This window comes from Cydia fagiglandana, chromosome 11, assembly GCF_963556715.1.
Source record: "Cydia fagiglandana chromosome 11, ilCydFagi1.1, whole genome shotgun sequence".
NCBI lineage: Eukaryota > Metazoa > Arthropoda > Insecta > Lepidoptera > Tortricidae > Cydia > Cydia fagiglandana.
The window spans coordinates 10,664,983-10,683,904 of NC_085942.1; the positions used below are offsets into that span (position 1 = coordinate 10,664,983).

Genomic DNA, 18,922 nt, shown 5'->3' on the forward strand with positions numbered 1-18,922 from the left:
AAAATACAGTTATATCTTGATTTTTATTTTTTATCTTTCCCACAGGAAGCAACAAACAATTGGTTATTGTAAACAAGGTTTTCATTTTATTAAAATATCATCGATTGGCCAAAGATAACCTGAAGAGAGTCATTGTTGTTATTATAATTCTAAGCATATCTACCTACGTATTCATGGAAATCGGCTTTTGTATTCTACATTTTGCTGAGTGCATCGCCTCACAGGAGCTCTGGCAGACCAACCCCTGTTCCTGTTTTTATTTTAGTTACCAATTACGTACAATAGCAATGTTGAACTTTATAACATTCGGTATTAAGTAATTTGAAATATGTAGAAAACAAGGAATTTATCATAATATAATATCATAATATACCTACTTGCCATCAACTTCCAATAATCTTTACACCCTAGGGCGGGTGCTGTCTCTGCGTGCGTCGTATGACACGGGCAACGACAACATCCGCTCGGTGTACCCTTTACATTTCATTAAAATGTCAAAAGGGTCTCTACGTGTTGGCTCCGCGGATACCTCCCAAAGGTCCGGAACACCATTGTTCCATGATGGGAGTGACATAAGTACTTAATATAATAATAAGAATTTTAGAAATATACCCAAGTATATTTTTGATATTTCACTGATACTTACTTGCCTGTAAAATCTCTAAGTACTCCTTTTCACGTTAATAATCGAATGTCCTTATTAACCTTTTAAATTTTCGACATGTTTTATGAAAGATACTACTTACTATTATTTTAAACATATTGTATCTATTTAACATAACTACCCTAAAAACAGTTTAGGCAACCTACCAACTACTGTGGATCTCGACATTTCACTTAAAATACTAGTTCGTTTCATACGTCGAGCTCGGTAAGTTGCCGAAATAACACCTAATTTCTATCTGAAGGATCTGAGCACCTACCTCAGTTCATACCGTGACTAAAAGCAGTGACAATGTGGTTATTAACTATGTTTATAGTTTTGTTATATTCTTTTTATAAGATTACATTTCCTGGCCGATCACGGCTCTATCCCCCAGGTGTGCAATAACAATGTTAAAAGCATACGATACCGCTCTATAAAAAATAAACCTAATTTAAACACTTTTTAACTTTAAGGTCCTTGTTCGTTACCAATAATAGGAAACCTCATTTCCGTTTGGATCGGTTTGAGAAAGCTGAAATATCACCACAGTCTTTGGCAATCATGGGCGAAAATCTACGGAGACATAGTGGGTCTGCAGTTAGGCTCTATGAATGTTGTTGTGGTGTTTGGAAAAGATTTGATCAAGGAAGTTTCTTCAAGAGATGTGTTCGAGGGGAGGCCGGATGGGTTGTTTTATATGATACGGTCGTTTGGCAAGAAATTAGGTGAGTACCTACTTATTTTGTATCTAATCCTTAATAGTTAAACCCCGAAACGCAACTACTCCTATGTTTTGCCTCGTCAAACTTCAGGTTTGTGTCTCTGTGGCCTGAATTAAAGTCCGATAAATTTGACAAGTCTATAGGCACTTAGACTAAAATGCAAAACTAGAAATTAAACCATTCTAGCCTCCTAAGATCCCGTATACCTACAACATTATGTACATATTCAACAATTCGGAACTTGATTAACTGAGAGAGTAGGTATCAAATTCAAAAGCAAAACATCTGCTTCCATAAATTTCAGGAGGCTAAACGCCTGACTATTTTTCCTCGCCCATACAGCAAGCTCTCGCAAGATTATAGCAGAGCTATTTTTTTTGTGGACTAAGAACTCTCCTTACGCAATGTTTTAATTTTTATTCCTTTAACTATATTTCATCCCAAAGATATTTTTTTTGCAAATTACTTTTTAACAGTAGTTCCGTATAATTGAACTACTTAACTCGTGATTTATTTATGAATATTTACAGGAGTAGTATTTTCGGACGGACAATGCTGGAAGTCGACGCGTGGAGTACTCCTCAAGTATTTGAAAGGTTTTGGTTACGGCACCCGCTCCATGGAGGCATACATAGCAGAGGAGTGCGCGGATCTCGTCAAGCTACTCTCAAGCACGCGTCAGCCTGTCATAGTCAACGATTTGTTCGACATTTCTATAGTCAATATTCTATGGCGACTTGTAGCTGGTACAAGGTTGGTAAACTTCATTATGCCGTTTTCTTGAAAAGTCTAGCTATTAAGCTCAAATCACAAACGAAAGAAAGGATGGAACTTGATATGTACGTAGCTTAGGTAAGATAAGAAAAAAAATGAAGCGGAAAAATACTTGGTTTGGTTAGAAAAATAGCCGTGACTTTATCTGAGATTACATCTTTCTGTTGCATGAAGTGACCAACGGTGGAGTGACTATCATATGACTATAATCACCAATCAGACATGAAAAACAAAACTTTGTAAATTGTCACCACTCAGCCTCCCTGAAATCACCTGTTATTTTCATTACTCAAATAAGCCCCTAGTTGTAAAGCCGTCTTGGCGCCGGCACAGAATAAATAATAGGTACTAGGTACAGAAGACTCACTCTCTAACAAAACGCGTCTGTTACGATCAGCACAGATATGGCCGCTAGGTGGCGACAGCGCCACGCGCGGCTTATGGCTTTCCCCAAAATTGGTCGAACGGATGTACTTTTAGCTACCTGTAGCAAAGCGACGAAAACGCGGAGTGAGCCACGCCTGGCACCGGCATGGGATTGGTAGGAGGATGGGATGTTACATGTAAAAAAACTCGTTTTTTTTCCTCAGATACGATTTGAAAGACATCCGTTTAAAGAAGTTATGCCATATGATCAAGCGGGCATTTAAAGTTGTGGACATGAGTGGCGGCGTGATGAACTTCATGCCTTTTCTTCGGCATATCATTCCTGGCGCCATTGGATATACGGAGCTGAATGATCTCCACGAGACTCTGTACTCGTTTATAAAGGTAAAAGTTTAGGTATCAAAAAAATTATAAAATAGGTAAGGATAGATAGGGTAAGAGAAACATTTCAAGGCTTCCCATAGGTACTGTTCTTCTTGCCCCGAGCAAAATTAGCTAAACTGGAAAACGTAATTCAAGACCAAAAAAAGTAAGAAATGTTGCCACTTTTCTACTAGCGCGTCTTGTATTTATGTAAAAATAAGTTATTGTTTTCAATTGCAGGAGTAAAATTACTAATAAATAAATTATCTTAGCGTGATTATTTATCAAAATGAATTTACTATTTTACAAACAAATTATTGCAGTGGCAACATTGTGTTACTTTTTTTGGTCACGAATTACGTTTTGTAGTATACTTACATATATTTAAATCTACCTATCTTCCTATCCATGATGACAATCGTAGATAGAAAACGCCAATCGAAACATAAGCCAGGGGTGCGAAACTCCTGACTTCGGTCAAACTCGATCGGCTCCGTTCGGCTCAGCATTGCTCCGAGCAATTATCAGGGTTGGCACCACTTGACTTCCTTTTGCGTGCACGACCACAGATAAGATAATCACTTGATTCTTGACAACCCTAAATAGCCGAAAGGGATAGTACCATATATTAGAAAGGGACAGCATGATTCGACCCTGAACCGCTGTCAAACTTCGTTTTTGTAGGAAGTTTCCTTTCTGTACGGTAACTAGTACTATTAATTATTCTGTGACATAACTACCTAATGTTTGGAAATAGTAACGTGACGTTCCGTGGAAGTAGAATCTTAATTTTTAACAAGCAGAAACGTCTCCGTTTGCTGGCTATGGATGAGGTGGCTCTGATGGCAGAGCGCTCAAGGCCGAAGTGAAGGCCGTGAGTTCGAGTTTCAACCAAGACAGTAATTTTTCCACTTTTAAATTTATTCTAAGCTTAGGAAGTAGAATCGTTGGACATATTTCAATAAATTCATGCGTGTAGTTAATTATTGGTTAGAAAACAAATATTAAATAAGTATGGTTATAAAACAGAATATTAAATATTTAGTAAAAAAACATGAGGGTTCAAGTTCAGTTTTTATTTTATTTGCAATAGCGATAACCGTTCAATAACAGCAAGTAATAACAAGTGATTATTATTTAGATCATGGACGTAATTGAGTTGTTTTATTTTTTCTCACAGTTACCTCTGGAACGATCTATAAATTGTGTTGTAACTACAATAACAAACAATTGTATATTGGTATCATTGAGTTTGCAATAGTAGTTATGAAGAAATAATTTAGTAGTATAATATTTGTGGTATTCTCGATGGACCTGGTGACAGATCAAGATCAGACAGGATATAACTCTATTTACTGATACTTACCTACTTATATAAAATATAAGGTAATCAGTTCATGAACTTGCATGCGATTTTCTTTATATTTCTGTGTTTGGTCCGTCGGCTGAATTCATCGTACTCTACTACAGAGTAACAAATTATATCGAATTCTGCATGCAAGTTCTGGAACCGTCTAAATGGGATTTTAGGTAATGAAAGAGAACGCTTTTAATTTATATTGTTTAGATACATTAAGGATGAGTCGCATTTGTTGTTAATGTTATTAATTATAATGATTTAGGTACAAATTGCCTCATGTCGTTATTGAAAACACTTGAATCGATACTTAACTAATCACTATCACGTAGTGATCCAAAAGACTAGAGCCTTCTCTTTTTTTAGGGCTCGCCTCATCTCTTGACGCCTAAAACCCTATTTCTATTTAATTAGTGAAATAGGCTTTTAGCCTTTTAGGCGGCAAGAGATGAAGCGAGCCCTAAAGGGGCCCACTGATTACCAGTCCGCCGGACGATATCGGCCTGTCAGTTGGTCGGAGCTGTCAAATTTTTGTTCTAACTGACAGGCAGATAACGTCCGGCGGCCTGTTAGTCAGTGATCGGCTTAAAAAAAGAGTCTTTTGGATTACTACTATCACGTATTATACGTTTTTAATCCCATCTAACCGGGATACTTATATCTATACTAGCTGTTGCCCGCGACTTCGTCCGCGTGAAATCTTATCTTCAACATTTTACATCTTTAGTAGCTATAATTTTCATATCCAAGCAATGATGAAATTAAGTACTTTTCTTTTTAGCACGTTGTATGAAGTTTTAAGTCAAGTGGATTTTGATGTTGGTTGCAGAAATTACTTTTTTTGTATTCTCATAATAGGTACCTATGCCCTTATACAAAGATTCAAGTTCCGCACTCACAAAATATCTGATCTCCATACAAACTTTCAACCCCTTTCTCACCACCTTGGGGATGAATTTCAAAAATACTTGAATTAGTTTTCATGTAATATTTTAAACTTTCGCGTTTTGAATACATATTAACTCACATTATAGACGGGTCGGGGACTTTTCTATACACTTTTCGTCGGGTAGATGCATAAATCTCTGTTTTGACATTTTGCTGGGACAATCAGTCAGCCGCGACCACGACCAGTGAAACCTGTGTCGAAACGTCGGTAAATAAAGGTAATTGAATATAATTCGCGTTAGACACGTGTATAATGTGAGTTAATAGTTTTCATGTTTTTTATTTAATACCTTTTTTTGCAAAAAGTTCATGTTCCTAGCTTAAAATTAAGTTTACACCCCAAGATGAATTTCATCCCCTTCTTAAACCCCTTAGGGGTTGACTTTCCAAAAACGTTGCAATTACTTTTTTTGTAATAGGCTATTATGCCTTTCTAAGAAGTTTCAAAGCATTTGTAATGAATTCAAACTTTGAAACCCATTTTAACCCTGTTAGGGGATGCATTTTACAAAACGCTGAAATTACTTTTATTGTCTTCTAATAGTATTCCCAAATACAAAGATTCAAGTCCCGCGCTCGAAAAAATGTTTGATGTCCATACAAACTTTCAACCCCTTTTTCACCACCTTAGGGGATGAATTTTCAAAAACGCTGAAATTAGTTTTCTTGTACTTTAATTTAAAACGTTTTTACAAAGTTTCAAGTTCCTTGCTTGAAATAAAATTTGCACCCGCAGACGAACTTTCATCCCCTTTTTAAGCCCCTTAGGGGTTGAAATTCCAAAAACGTCGCAATTACTTTTTTTTGTAATCGGCTATTATGCCTTTCTAAGAAGTTTCAAAACCATTTGTAATGGATTCAAACTTTCAACCCCTTTTTAACCCTGTTAGGGGATGAATTTTACAAAACGCTGAAATTACTTTTCCTGTCTTCTAATAATATCCCTAAATACAAAGATTCAAGTCCCACACTCGAAAAAATGTTTGATATCCATACAAAATTTCAACCTCGTTTTCACCACCTTAGGGGATGAATTTTCAAAAACGCTGAAATTAGTTTTCTTGTATTTTAATAATATATCTTTTAACGAAGTTTCAAATTCCTAGCTCAAAAGAAAACTTTAACCCCATACAAACTTTCATCCCCTTTTTAACCCTGTTAGGGGATGAATTTTACAAAACGCTGAAATTACTTTTATTGTCTTCTAATAATATCCTCAAATACAAAGATTCAAGTCCCGTGCTCAAAAGAATTTTTGATATCCATACAAATTTTCAACCCCTTTTTCACCACCTTGGGGGATGAATTTTCTAAAACGCTGAAATCAATTTTCTTGTATTTGAATTTGATACTTTTTTACAAAGTTTCAAGTTCCTAGCTTAAAATAAAATTTGCACCCGAAGACGAACTTTCATCCCCTTTTTAACCCCCTTAAGGGTTGAATTTCCAAAAACTTTGCAATCACTTTTTTTTGTAATTGGCTTTTATGCCTTTCCAAGAAGTTTCAAAGCATTTGTAATGGATTAAAATTTTCAACCCCTTTTTAACCCTGTTAGGGGATGAATTTTACAAAACGCTGAAATTACTTTTCCTGTCTTCTAATAATATCCCTAAATACAAAGATTCAAGTCCACCAGTCGAAAAAATTTTTGATATCCATACAAACTTTCAACCCCTTTTTCACCACCTTAGGGGATGAATTTTCAAAAACGCTGAAATTAGTTTTCTTGTATTTTAATAATATATCTTTTTACGAAGTTTCAAATTCCTAGCTTAAAAGAAAACTTTTACTGGTGGTTTAAACTGGTGTGCAAATTTCAACTTTCTGGCTTTTGTAGTTTCGGCTCTGCGTTGATGAATCAGTCAGTCAGTCAGTCAGTCAGGACACTTGCATTTATATATATAGATATATATAAATGCAAGTGTCCTGACTGACTGATTCATCAACGCACAGCCGAAACTACAAAAGCCAGAAAGTTGAAATTTGCACACCAGATTGCATTTATAAAATGTACAAGAGATAAGAAGCGATTTTGAGAAATTCAACCCCTAAGGGGGTTAAAAAGGGGATGAAAGTTTGTATGGGGTTAAAGTTTTCTTTTAAGCTAGGAATTTGAAACTTCGTAAAAAGATACTTGAAGGCGCGGGTGCTCGCCCATCTCGATGGCGGGCGGCATGTCGCAGCCGTCTTCTGCGACTTGTCGCGCGCCTTCGAGATGGTTGATCACCAGCTGCTTCTACAAAAAATGTGGTGCTATGGGGTGGGGGGTCACTTTCACAAATTAATTGCGTCGTTTTTAAAAAACCGAGTGCAGCGCACCCACGTCCTAAACTCCAAGTCCAGTCTGGATCCCACAGGCGAGTGTGCCGTGCCCCAGGGATCCACTATTGGTAATTACCTATTCTTGTTGCTTGTCAATGACATCACGGCTGCTAGCTCCGATGCTGAATACGTAATTTACGCAGATGACACTTGCATCATTGTCAGCGATAGTAGTATTGAAGATCTTACGCTAAAACTGACTCATGTTATGACCCAGATATCAAGGTGGTTCCGTGCCAACGGTATGTTGTTAAATGTGGACAAGACCAACTTGATACATTTCCAACTTAGAAAGTCCCATATAGAGTTAAAAATAAGTATTAACAACACCCCAATACCCCAAGTTGACCAAACTAAATACTTAGGCTTTGTTATTGATGCTGGTCTGACATGGTCAGCCCACATAGACACTATGTGCGACAAGTTATCTTCAGCAGCCTTCGCACTATCGAGACTGGCCCCGACACTTTCAGACGAAAATATGAAAAAAGCATATTACGGGTATTTTCACTCGATATTGATTTATGGTGTCGATCTGTGGGGGACAGCGGCTGAGCGCGAGCGAGTGTTCAAGCTCCAAAAGAGAGCAATACGAATAATCGCGGGGAAACCTTACGACCACTCAGCCCTGGCCTTATTCATTAAACATAAAATCCTAACTGTACCTAGTGTGTACATTTTAGAAGCATGTAAGTATGTTAGAAGTAATCTCAGCTCGTATAAAACCCGTGAGCAGCAGTCAGGCAGGAGCACGCGCGGGGGAAGTCTGCTTTTGGTCCCGCCCCATACTACCGCTAAAGCCAGGAAATCCGTCGGTGTGTTAGGAGTCAAATTATTCAACGCGTTACCTGCCGACATTAGAGATGCCCCTAGTGACGTCACATTTGCTAATAAAATCAAAAAAATATTATTAGAAATGGCCTGTTACACCATCGACGAATTTTTCGATAAAGTGTCATCGATCCACGCACAAAATGTAAATATGTAAATAGTAAAGTCCATGTTTGCAGTAGGTATTTTAGTGAGAAATTTAATTTTGGCTTTTTTTTTTGTCGCGATGAAATATTGTTAATATTAAGCTATTAACTAGTTATTGCATTTTTCTGATGTCTACATTGTATGTACTTTGATTTTTAATTTATAATTAATGAATTATGATTGACATTTGTATTCTTGACGTGTAATGAATTATCTTTATCAATAAATATATGAATATGAATATGAATATGAATATGATTCTTCTGTTATGTAAGAATGTATACGTATTTGGTTAAGAAAAAAGGTACCTGATACGTAGGGATTGCAATCCGGTAATCCGGCCGGATCCGGCACATTTTTCAAGATACCGGATCCGGCAAAATTCACCGAATCCAGTCTCGGATCCGGTAAAGTGAATCAGAGCGCTAAAATATAAAATAACAGCTTAAAACACTGCTAAAATTTAAAAGACGCCAATATTCGAATTTTCTCGCTCGCAAACAGCAACACAACAACTTTTTTGTTAGTTGACGCCAGTCTTCTAGCCGACGAAATATGTGTAGTCGTAGCGTTGAGATTTCCGCGCACCGTAAGTACTGGATTGGTTTATATTCAATTTATTGTGTTGTTTCATTGTAATTTAATGTACATGTTCTTTCGTTTTATTTTGTACAAACCATTATAGCCCACTTTAAGACTCAGGTTTTTGGGGTATCCGAAATCTAATACTTGTACATAATTATATTAATTATTAAAAAAGTGGTTAGGATTTTGCTGATTAAAACTAGTCGGGGTTTCTGCGGTTGACTTGACGTTGAGTAAAAACAATATCTGTGGAGGTTCGAAGTAAGGAGGTATAAAAAAAGATTCCGTCATAAAGCAAGTTCGAACGGGATAGTCTTATATGGAACATTCAACCATAAACACTAACTATTCATTCTCAATTAGTCATAAAACTTTTTAAGCTTTACAGGCCTGATTTAGTTAATATGTTTTATCCTTCTTACAAATACATAAGTCAAAATGAGAGACAAAGACCAAAACGAGAAGATCAAAACTATTCATAGCTAATTCAGGCCAGTAACGCGTTTATAAATACATAATGCCATAAACCAGAGAGTTTACTTATAGGATAGATGCATACTTACAACATGTTATTATATAAGGCCATATACAGAATATACAAAATAGGGATGTTGACCATATTTTAAAAAATATATTGAACTCCATGCACGAAATAAAACGCAAAGGGGAATATTACGCAAAAGTCGGCGTAGGGTCCACTAGCAAATTCAGAGGGTCTACTTCGAAATGCGAAAATCGAAATTTCGTTATCAGTCTCTAACGCTCGAATACGCAAGAGTGATAAAGAGGCAGTAAACGAAATTTTGCGGTAAGCCCTCAGTATGTGCTAGAGGCGCCCCCTACGCAGAGTATTGCGTAATATTATTCTATTTCCCTGAGTAGGGAATATTACTCGGAACTCTGCGTACGGGGCGCCGCTACCACAATCCATCACAATCTGGGGGTCTACCGCGAAACACGAAATTTCGTTATCTAACCTCTCTATCACTTTTCATCATCATCATCCTCACTTTTGCATATTCGAACGATAAAGAGGCAGATAACTAAATTTAGATTTTCGCGTTTCACGGTAAAAATATAATTAAATTTTTGTAAACAACATAAAATAAAAGGTTTTTAATTTTTATTTAATGTATGGAAACTTTTAGAAAGGGACAGAGATTTTCTTTGTGCATCGTATTCTGCATGTTTTCCTTTTTTCTTAAGAGTCAAGTGAAAATAAACTTTAGAGCAATGATAATAGAGTAGGTATACTTCACTTATTGATTTAAATGCCAGTAATGACTCTTGTTAGTATAAAACCTTCTTCTAAAGTACTTTAAATGACGGAATGAGGGATTAGAGTGATGCGCTCCACTCACTATCAGTATATTGTCATTATTTTGACATTTCTTCAGAAATATTAAAAATGTTTAATAACTTCATTATCGTCCATCATTCTTTCTGTCATTTCTGATTCCATCATTCTAACCAATTCACTGTCAGTATAATGTCATTTCTAGTATCATTACTTTGACATAACTCCAATACTGACGGAAATTATTAAAATAAACTTCGTTACTTGCCTTCATTCCTTCATGACACTCCCTAGACTATCACTAAAAACGTCATTCCGTCAAAGTAATGTCAGTATCCATGATAGTGTCGGGGCCGTAATAGATCTTCCGAACTTGTAAGCTGTAAATTTAAGCTGTCAGCCAAGAAAGTGGTCTACCACTTTTCGACTCTATCATCTGAGCGGCTACCGCGAAAACCGTAATTCGCAAATTGCGGGGATCTTTCTCTTTTACTCCAACGATGGCGTAATTAGAGTGACAGAGAAAAATCCCCGCAATTTGCGAACTTCGATTTTCGCGGTTATAGCCCTGATTCATAGTATCGAAAAGTGGTAGACCACTTTCTGGGCTGACCGTACTTATTTCTTAAATTCAGTTTGGTTTACTCAATAAAAGGCAGTTCTTAATAAATACCTACATAAAAAGCAGTCGTGCATGAAAATTTGAAACCAATACGATTTTTCGATCTCTATACGACCATTTTATTTCGTAAAAAATCTACTCTTCTTTCAAAGTCTGCTAAAAATGCTCTAGTCGCCTGCGTCATAAATCATAAAAACGATATTATAGGTATTATTCACCAAATTCTTCTCAGTAGTTTTTTACGCTTCGGCGGAACACACGGTACAATACAAACTTACTCACACACAGTATACCTACATACTTCATAAACTTTCCCGTAAGTAGCTGGGGAAAATACACAAAAGGTATTCTCTTGGAGAACATTAGATCAGAGTGTATTGTGCGTTTATTCATTTTTGTTCAAGTATTTCCAAGATTGATAGATTAAATAAATTATTAAATAGGTACGAGTACATGTACTTACTATCGAAGCAAATTTTGTATCAATAACGCCAGGCGTCACACAGTTAACTCTTATGTTGTCACGCGCAACTTCATTCGCTATAGCCTTAGTCAACCCGATCAATGCTGTCTTACTCACACTGTACAGACCTATAGGCTAAAATAATCATAAACTCAATAAAATAATAGTCTTAAATATCATTACCACAAGGTTAACAGTCCAATACTTACCCACATAGGTTTATATCCAACTATGGACGAAATAAACACTATGCTACCACCGCCTCGCCTGACGAGATTAGGGTAGGCTTCCTCAGCCAGCAACCAAGAGCTTTTCACGTTCACTTCAAATATTTTGTTCCACGTGGCATCTTCTGCCTAAAACAAATATTATCATTATCATTTTAGCTATGTAACAATCAAGAACCATATTAATAAAATCTGAATAAGATTAAAGAATCAATTAATTGTTTAATCTTATTCAGATTTGAAGTTTACCTCTAACATTGGCGATGCTCCTGGATTAACTGCAGCATTTGATACTAATATATCCACACCCCCAAATTTAGCATTGGCCTGAAAAGTGAATAAATTGATTTAGCTTACGTTTCAAGTTCTGGTGCATACCTGAGAACAAATACTGCACACTATCATCTATAATATTCCGCTAGAAATAAGGTCTAGACACAAGTCAAATCCAGAACTTTAATTACATCTCAAGTGAATTAGAACTTTGCACTCATGTGGGTCTCAATTATTTTGCCGGCAAAGTCAGCGACGACGTATATTCTTTAATACGAGTAATATGACAATATCTATTATTGCACTTGACTCTCATTTCACATTTACCGGTTTTGATGGGATTCAACTTACAGTATCAAATAATGTCTTTCTCTGTTCTGCATCTGCAACATGGCATGCTACGCCCTCAACAGCTATACCTTCTCTACGAAGCTCTTTAACTGCTCTCTGAACGTTGTTGTCCTTCCTACTACATATTACTACAGATGCACCCTCATTTCCTAATCTTTTAGCTATAGCATATCCAATCCTGTAAAAAAACAAGGCCAATTAAAATTTAAGTTTGTTGACAAATTATTGTGTCAAATCATCCTTTACCTAAGCTACATTCGTCACCCTGTAATATATAAATTGCTTTTTGATCAATTTGATGACTCTAGGGAAACCGAAAGATTTCTTCATTGCCTTATCTTAGATGGAGTAAAGAACCCGAAAAAATTCTAAATTAAAACTTTGCCATTTCTTCTTTTTATTGAAATGTAGTATTTGTGTAGTGATTCATAAAGTTAAAGAAACTTACCCTTCAGTAGATGCTGTGACTATAGCCACCTTGCCCTTCATCCTATTCATTTCAATACTAACACTATACGACTTTACTGAAGTCAGGTTTTTGCCTCTAATTGAGAACATTCCCAGAGAACGGATCATTTTAAAATATTATGAAATACCTATACGAGTACGTTTAGCCGAGCACGAGCGTGCACAATACGAATGAGGAGCACCGTAAAAAAAGAATATACCAAATGCACTTGTCTGATAAGATATGCAGTCATAAATATAATCATTAAATGCTATGCTAAAGGAATTAGCGAGGAGTGTTCTTTTTTTGGGGTTCCGTAGTGACCGTAGTTAACTAGAAACCCTTATAGTTTTGCCATGTGCTTCTATGTGGTCTGTCGGTCCGTCCCCGACTTAGCTCAATGGTCGTTAGTACTAGAAAACTACAATTTGGCATGTCTATATATATGTATAGACAGACATACATAGGGTGTATACCTGTATACCGACAAAGTGGTAAAATAAAAACTAGAAAGAAATTTACACTCATAAAGTAAGGATGATTATTTTTGGCTTCAACCCGTTTTTGGCTTCGTTAAATAAGATCTTATTTGTAAAGCCATAAGAGCGTGTCACATATTTTTGTGGCCTTCGAAGAGTAACATATATTATTATTCCAGGTACATTACATTATATGATTCAAGTGCAAAAAGTAGGAATTTCGCAACGAGTGCCGATAAATTGAAACACGACCGAAGGGACCCACTCGTTAAGGGGCTCACTGATTATCAGTCCGCCGGACGGTATCGGCCTGTCAGTTAGAACAAAATTTTGACAGTTCCGAACAACTGACAGGCCGATACCGTCCGGCGGACTGTTAATCAGTGGGCCCCTTTACGAATTTATTGCTGTGTGAGTGAGTGTTCGCACTTGTATCGTGACATAGACTAGGAATCCTCTAGACGTACTTTAGAGCAATTATTTCATGCAGCCGATGCTGCCAAAAATGCGGGGGTGCGCGGGACGAGGTGAGCGAAGTCCCGTGCCGTGATTGGTCCGTTCAAACGACGAACGAGTTCACGGACGTCACACAAAGACAATTTCGACTCGAACATGGAGTAAATTTACCGTATGCGTGGCAGCGGGGGTAGCGCGACTATGCTCAGTCTAGAGGATGTTTTGTCTGTGTATCGTGATGTACTATTACTTATATAGGACCAACTCATTCGTCTTTTACAGGAAACTATAAAAGAGCACGAGACAAACATCGTTACAAAAGACCCGAGAGACGTCATCGACGCCTTCCTGATTGAATCCATAGAAAACAAGGCTGATGCAAGTATGTACTATGGTGCCATTTTGATATCTTATTACTCGGGCATACGTACTAAAACTTATTGATGTTTAGACGTCACTCTATTATCAATCCGGAAGTTTTGATAAGAAGTTATTAAGTTATATTTAATTACCTACCTATTCGCTATACATGAAGATCAGGCTATAATTATAGCTCAGCGTTATCTACTCGCAGACAAGGTCTCTACTTATTTTTTTAAATGTATCTTTATAACAGGATTAAGGGTATAATTTTTTTAATTTTAGAAATTGTTTACGTTAATATTCTGCCATCCAGCCGAATAGTTAGCGCTATCGCAAAAACAAATGATTTTGAAAATGGAATTCTCAGTAATAGAAACAAAATTAAAAGTTAGCAATGAATTTTCTTTTGAGATAGCGCTCTTTGGCTTAGCAGGGCAGTATTGAACTACCTAGCTATACTCGTAGATGTCCCATAAACCGCACATTGTCAAGTGCTAGATCAAAGTATTGGCCAATAAAATGGATATGCATTTGAGAAGTCGGTGCAAACTTAGCGTCCGTCTGGTCTGGACTCATATATGTTACCTACGCACAGGACACGATTTTATCTTATACCGTAGTATGTACAATATTTGAAATCAGTTCTACTTTTTGTACGCCTACACAAACAGAGAAGCAATCGCTCATTATACGGAATTATACGCACTTTTCATCAGGATTCATAGCTGAGATTCTAAGAACATATTTTGCCATTTGGGTAATTCCACTACCTATTTATTATAGGTACTTGAATAAATTATGCACCTATTTAAAAAAGTTCCTTAGATGGTGTACCTCTGTACCTGTTACCTAGTCGTCATACAGGTCCGTAAACTTTTATGATTCTATAATTGTAATAACAAAACTCCCATGAGACACTGACATATTCAAAATATTAAGACAGGTCACTCACGTTTATGACTCGACTTTATAAGCGTGAGTGACCCGAATCAATATATTTAATATTTTTATTTTATAAAGTTAGTTGCGTTGTCGGACAAAATTCCATGAAGCTAATGGAAAGCACACACGTACACTGCATTTCCACCGTTCGATCCTTGCATCCTTATAACAGTTTCAGAAGAAGAACTGCAAGTGGTGTGCCTTGATATGCTAGAAGCTGGAATGGAGACCGTGGGTAACACGGCCGTGTTTATGCTTCTGCACGTCGCTCTGAATCCACACGTGCAAGCGCGTCTTAGACAAGAGATTGACGATGTAGTCGGCCCAAAACGATCGCCGGCGTTGGGTGATAGAGCAAGGTGAGGCATTTGTGAGGTAGGGTTTCCTTCTTCTATCGTCTTACGTCTTAGATACTCCTGCAGTTTTCCGAGCGCATATATCCTAAATGTTAACGTTCCCCGCTTTCGGCAACATAACTCCAAGAATTTAAACAGGCATTGGGTTTTACATTTTTACTTCAGCGACATTGAATGCATATTTAGTGGAGAAAATCGAAGAATCCTAATGAGTTTTAGAGTTAGACCAAAAAACTCTGCAGAGATTTTTATAGCAAAATGTTATTTATACGTCATAATTTTACAGAAATTTGACGTTTAAATAACACTTGCACTGCGTGGGCTATCAAATTCGCTGCAGATTTTTCTTGATCTAACTCTAATAGGATTAGTCCGATTTCCTCATAATGCTTTTTTTAAATCGAATAATATAAATATTGAATGATAATTATTTATATGCGCACGAGCCGGGATTCGAATTAGAAGCCGCATGCCTTACCTCTAGGCCACCAGCCCTTAACCTAACCTAATACCCTAGGGCCTCCAATGCACACACACACTTCTTATACTAATGTCTAGCAACACAGGTAATGCTTGTATAAGTGAACAGCCAGGCATCGCGCACCACGGTCAGTATAGCGATATTAACGATAAACGAAACAAAATATAACGATAACGATAAGTGAACTCCTACAGAATGCTGTACACCGAGGCAGTGATCATGGAAACCCTCCGCATCTCAAGTGTGGCCCCAGTGGGCATCCCCCACATGGCGCGGGAAAAAACGCAACTCAAGAATTATGTCATCCCTAAGGTATTTGCCACCCGTTACTTAAAAAAATATGTGATGTTACTAATAGAATATATCTTAACTGACCATTGATAGATCTTATGTCTTTGCAATAAGGATTACGAATACGAGTAATATAGAATAAAAAGGCGGAATGGGAGTGTCAAACATATATATATATATATACGTTTTAGTCTTTTGTTAGTCACTTTTTACTTGCAACCCGTAGAATATAAAGTCATATTATTATAACGGTCATATAGGCAAGTTGATTGATATTTATTGGTACTGCTTTATTCCGATAAAATTGCCCAAAAGTACCTTTTTGAAAATTTCGCGTACCTATTAATTACGTATTTAACCTAGGAAGTATTCAGAAACGTAAAATATGATACCCATTTGATTTCATTGACTTCGCGCATATGAGTAAATTAGTATAATATTAACCTATTAGCATATATATAACGACTCACGTTCACGCTGGCATTCACATAAGTAGGTAATTATTAAGAAAAAAACATTTTAAGTGGCCTTCTGTTTCTTCTTCTGATAGAGCGGATGCTGCACAACCTATGACTAAAGTAAAGTCTAATTATAACGTTAAGCAATATAGGTACCTATTTTTATATTGTAGGGTACACTAATCTTACTGGCTCTACACGATCTCCACAACGGCTCTCACTGGACGGATCCTCACGAGTTCAGACCCGAAAGATTTCTCACCAAAGAAGGGAATCTCGTACAGGACGAGTGGCTAATGCCCTTCGGGACAGGTAAGCCCTAGAACCGGGGCTCAATTCCCGCTCCGAGACGGCCTCTAAAAGTCTAGATGATTCATGTATCAGTTACCTGGTATTAAAATAAACGCATTGCCGATTTTTTAGGTACTTATACCGGGATTCGCAGTGAGAACATGGACAGGTGATGGAACAATGCAGACCCATCAGAGCCACCGCATTGTGTTGGCATCTTTGGGAGCTCTGAAATTAAAGAATTAATTAAACATTGTTTCAAAAATAAAGTAAAATGTATTTAATCACATAAATGCCATAAATTACGTAATCCTTCCTATTTGTTTGCACTTTTTAACCGACCAAAAAAGGAAGGGGTTCTCAGTTGGTCGGAATCTGCAAGTCGTGTCATAACAATAACAACTCAATTTGAAACCGGAAAGTTAGAATCAGCCTCCAGTGTCCAATATTGAACAGTTATTAACCTTTTCGACGCCGTGTCAAACACAAAAGCTGTCACTCGGACGCCACGCTACCGAAGTGTAAAAACTGAAATTGAACTTTATGCATATTCACGTATACTTGGTCAAGCAGATCTTGTCAGTAGAAAAAGGCGGCAAATTTGAAAAATGTAGGCGCGAAGGGATAGCGTCTCATAGAAAATTAGAATTTCGCGCCTTTTTCTACTGACAAGGTTTGCTTGATCATCTATAGGTATATGTTGCTCTGTTGTCTGTGACCGATTTTTTTTTTTAAATTATGAATGGGCTTACTCATGGCCACAGACTAGCCGAGGCGTAGACGTGGCCTACGATGGAGCGAGCTCGCCCAGAAGGTGCCTGTTCACTCTTGATTTGAAGGTTGCCGGGTTATAAGAACACGATCAATCGGTCTTTGGCGTTGGACCTGCGGTGCGGATGTGTCGGTCATTGACGTCCAAAAAGTTAATTATTTCTTATTACCTACAGTTATTAATAATTATCTTTCAGGTAAACGACGTTGCATTGGCGAAGGTCTGGCCCGCTCCGAACTCTTCATGTTCCTGACCTACCTACTGCAGAGCTTCACTTTAGTAATACCAGAAGGCGACCGTACACCTTCTACGGAACCGGTCAACGGAGTGACACTATCGGCGGAACCCTTTAGGCTCATATTTAGGCTGAGACGATAGAGTTATGCCACGAAAAGTCTGCAGGGGATTTGATAGCCCACGCAGTGAAAGTGTTATTTATACGTCTAATTTCATAGAAATTTGACGTTTAAAATGCGTGCGTGAGATATCATTGAATCCGCTGCAGACTTTTCTTGGTCTGACTCTAGTTGATTGTTCTTTGTGGGCCGACTTTTGTTTTTAAGCTGTTTGAATTGTCAGATTCTAAGCTTAGGTAACAGCGATTTTGCTAATAATCAGGTATAATGAAAAAAGTATTTGTTTTATATAAATATGTAATATGTATTAAATGGGATTTTTTTTGGTGAAGGTATTTGCGATTTCATAATTTTATTAAACTTTAAATTACTTGATAAAATCCTCTTAATAAATTGTAGGTTTACTGACTACAATTTCATCTTCTCATAATTAAAAGTTCAGAAATATTTTATTTTTTATATTTAATTAAGGATAAGTAGATATAAAAAATACTTACGACTGTTTTACGACTTTTACTTTCGGGAAAAATTTAATCCGATTTTAGAGTTGCAAGCGTACATAGGCTGCGGTGGCCGCTTAACATCAGGGGGGCCTCACGCTTGTACGCCATCGCCATGGTCGTGGTATAAAAAAACTTACTGCTCATTTAGGGTGACTAACCGAAGCCTTATATTAAAGCAGCACTGTATCAAAGTTTGAATAGTTATTTGTACAACAAGAGATCAAAGTTTGATATTTCTTCGAGTGCTTATTTTGAGTCCCGTGCAAGCGAAAGATTCTATAATAGAATCTTGAGCGTAGTAAGGGATTCAAAAGCGCACGAGATGTAAATAACTTTGATCTCGTGTAGTACACAAAATTTTTCACCCTAAGCAGTGAGAACATACCTTGAGGGACAGAGATAATAGAACC

General features: G+C 37.1%; 3 protein-coding genes across 3 annotated transcripts in view; 1 reads left to right on the plus strand and 2 right to left on the minus strand.

Annotated features, from left to right (window-relative positions):
- LOC134668991 (multifunctional methyltransferase subunit TRM112-like protein) overlaps window positions 1-18,922 on the minus strand; it is a 246,289-nt gene that overhangs the window by 158,585 nt on the left and 68,782 nt on the right. The window lies entirely within an intron of this gene.
- Window positions 949-18,035, plus strand: LOC134668973 (farnesoate epoxidase-like). Its single transcript, XM_063526487.1, has 9 exons — window positions 949-1,040; window positions 1,120-1,371; window positions 1,899-2,121; window positions 2,733-2,913; window positions 13,982-14,081; window positions 15,177-15,363; window positions 16,036-16,153; window positions 16,764-16,902; window positions 17,850-18,035. The coding sequence occupies exons 1-9, from the start codon at window positions 956-958 to the stop codon at window positions 18,029-18,031; spliced, it is 1,467 nt and encodes a 488-aa protein (XP_063382557.1). The 5' UTR covers window positions 949-955; the 3' UTR covers window positions 18,032-18,035.
- LOC134668616 (uncharacterized) lies at window positions 11,170-12,859 on the minus strand. The gene is made up of 6 exons (XM_063526056.1): window positions 12,765-12,859; window positions 12,317-12,494; window positions 11,942-12,019; window positions 11,675-11,821; window positions 11,456-11,600; window positions 11,170-11,177 (listed from the first exon to the last, which is right to left on the minus strand). Exons 1-6 carry the CDS (start codon window positions 12,812-12,814, stop codon window positions 11,170-11,172), a joined length of 606 nt encoding a protein of 201 aa, XP_063382126.1. The 5' UTR covers window positions 12,815-12,859.

Bases quoted from the DNA above. Each gene is read 5' to 3' on its own strand.
- LOC134668973 (XM_063526487.1), top strand. From the start codon at position 956: ATGTGGTTATTAACTATGTTTATAGTTTTGTTATATTCTTTTTATAAG. The intron at 1,372-1,898 runs GTGAGTACCTAC...GAATATTTACAG, and splicing joins GTCGTTTGGCAAGAAATTAG to GAGTAGTATTTTCGGACGGA. The intron at 16,903-17,849 runs GTAAGCCCTAGA...ATTATCTTTCAG, and splicing joins GCTAATGCCCTTCGGGACAG to GTAAACGACGTTGCATTGGC.
- LOC134668616 (XM_063526056.1), bottom strand. From the start codon at position 12,814: ATGAATAGGATGAAGGGCAAGGTGGCTATAGTCACAGCATCTACTGAA. The intron at 11,822-11,941 runs GTAAACTTCAAA...TATTTGTTTTAG, and splicing joins GAGCATCGCCAATGTTAGAG to GCAGAAGATGCCACGTGGAA. The intron at 11,601-11,674 runs GTAAGTATTGGA...TGATTATTTTAG, and splicing joins TTGGATATAAACCTATGTGG to CCTATAGGTCTGTACAGTGT.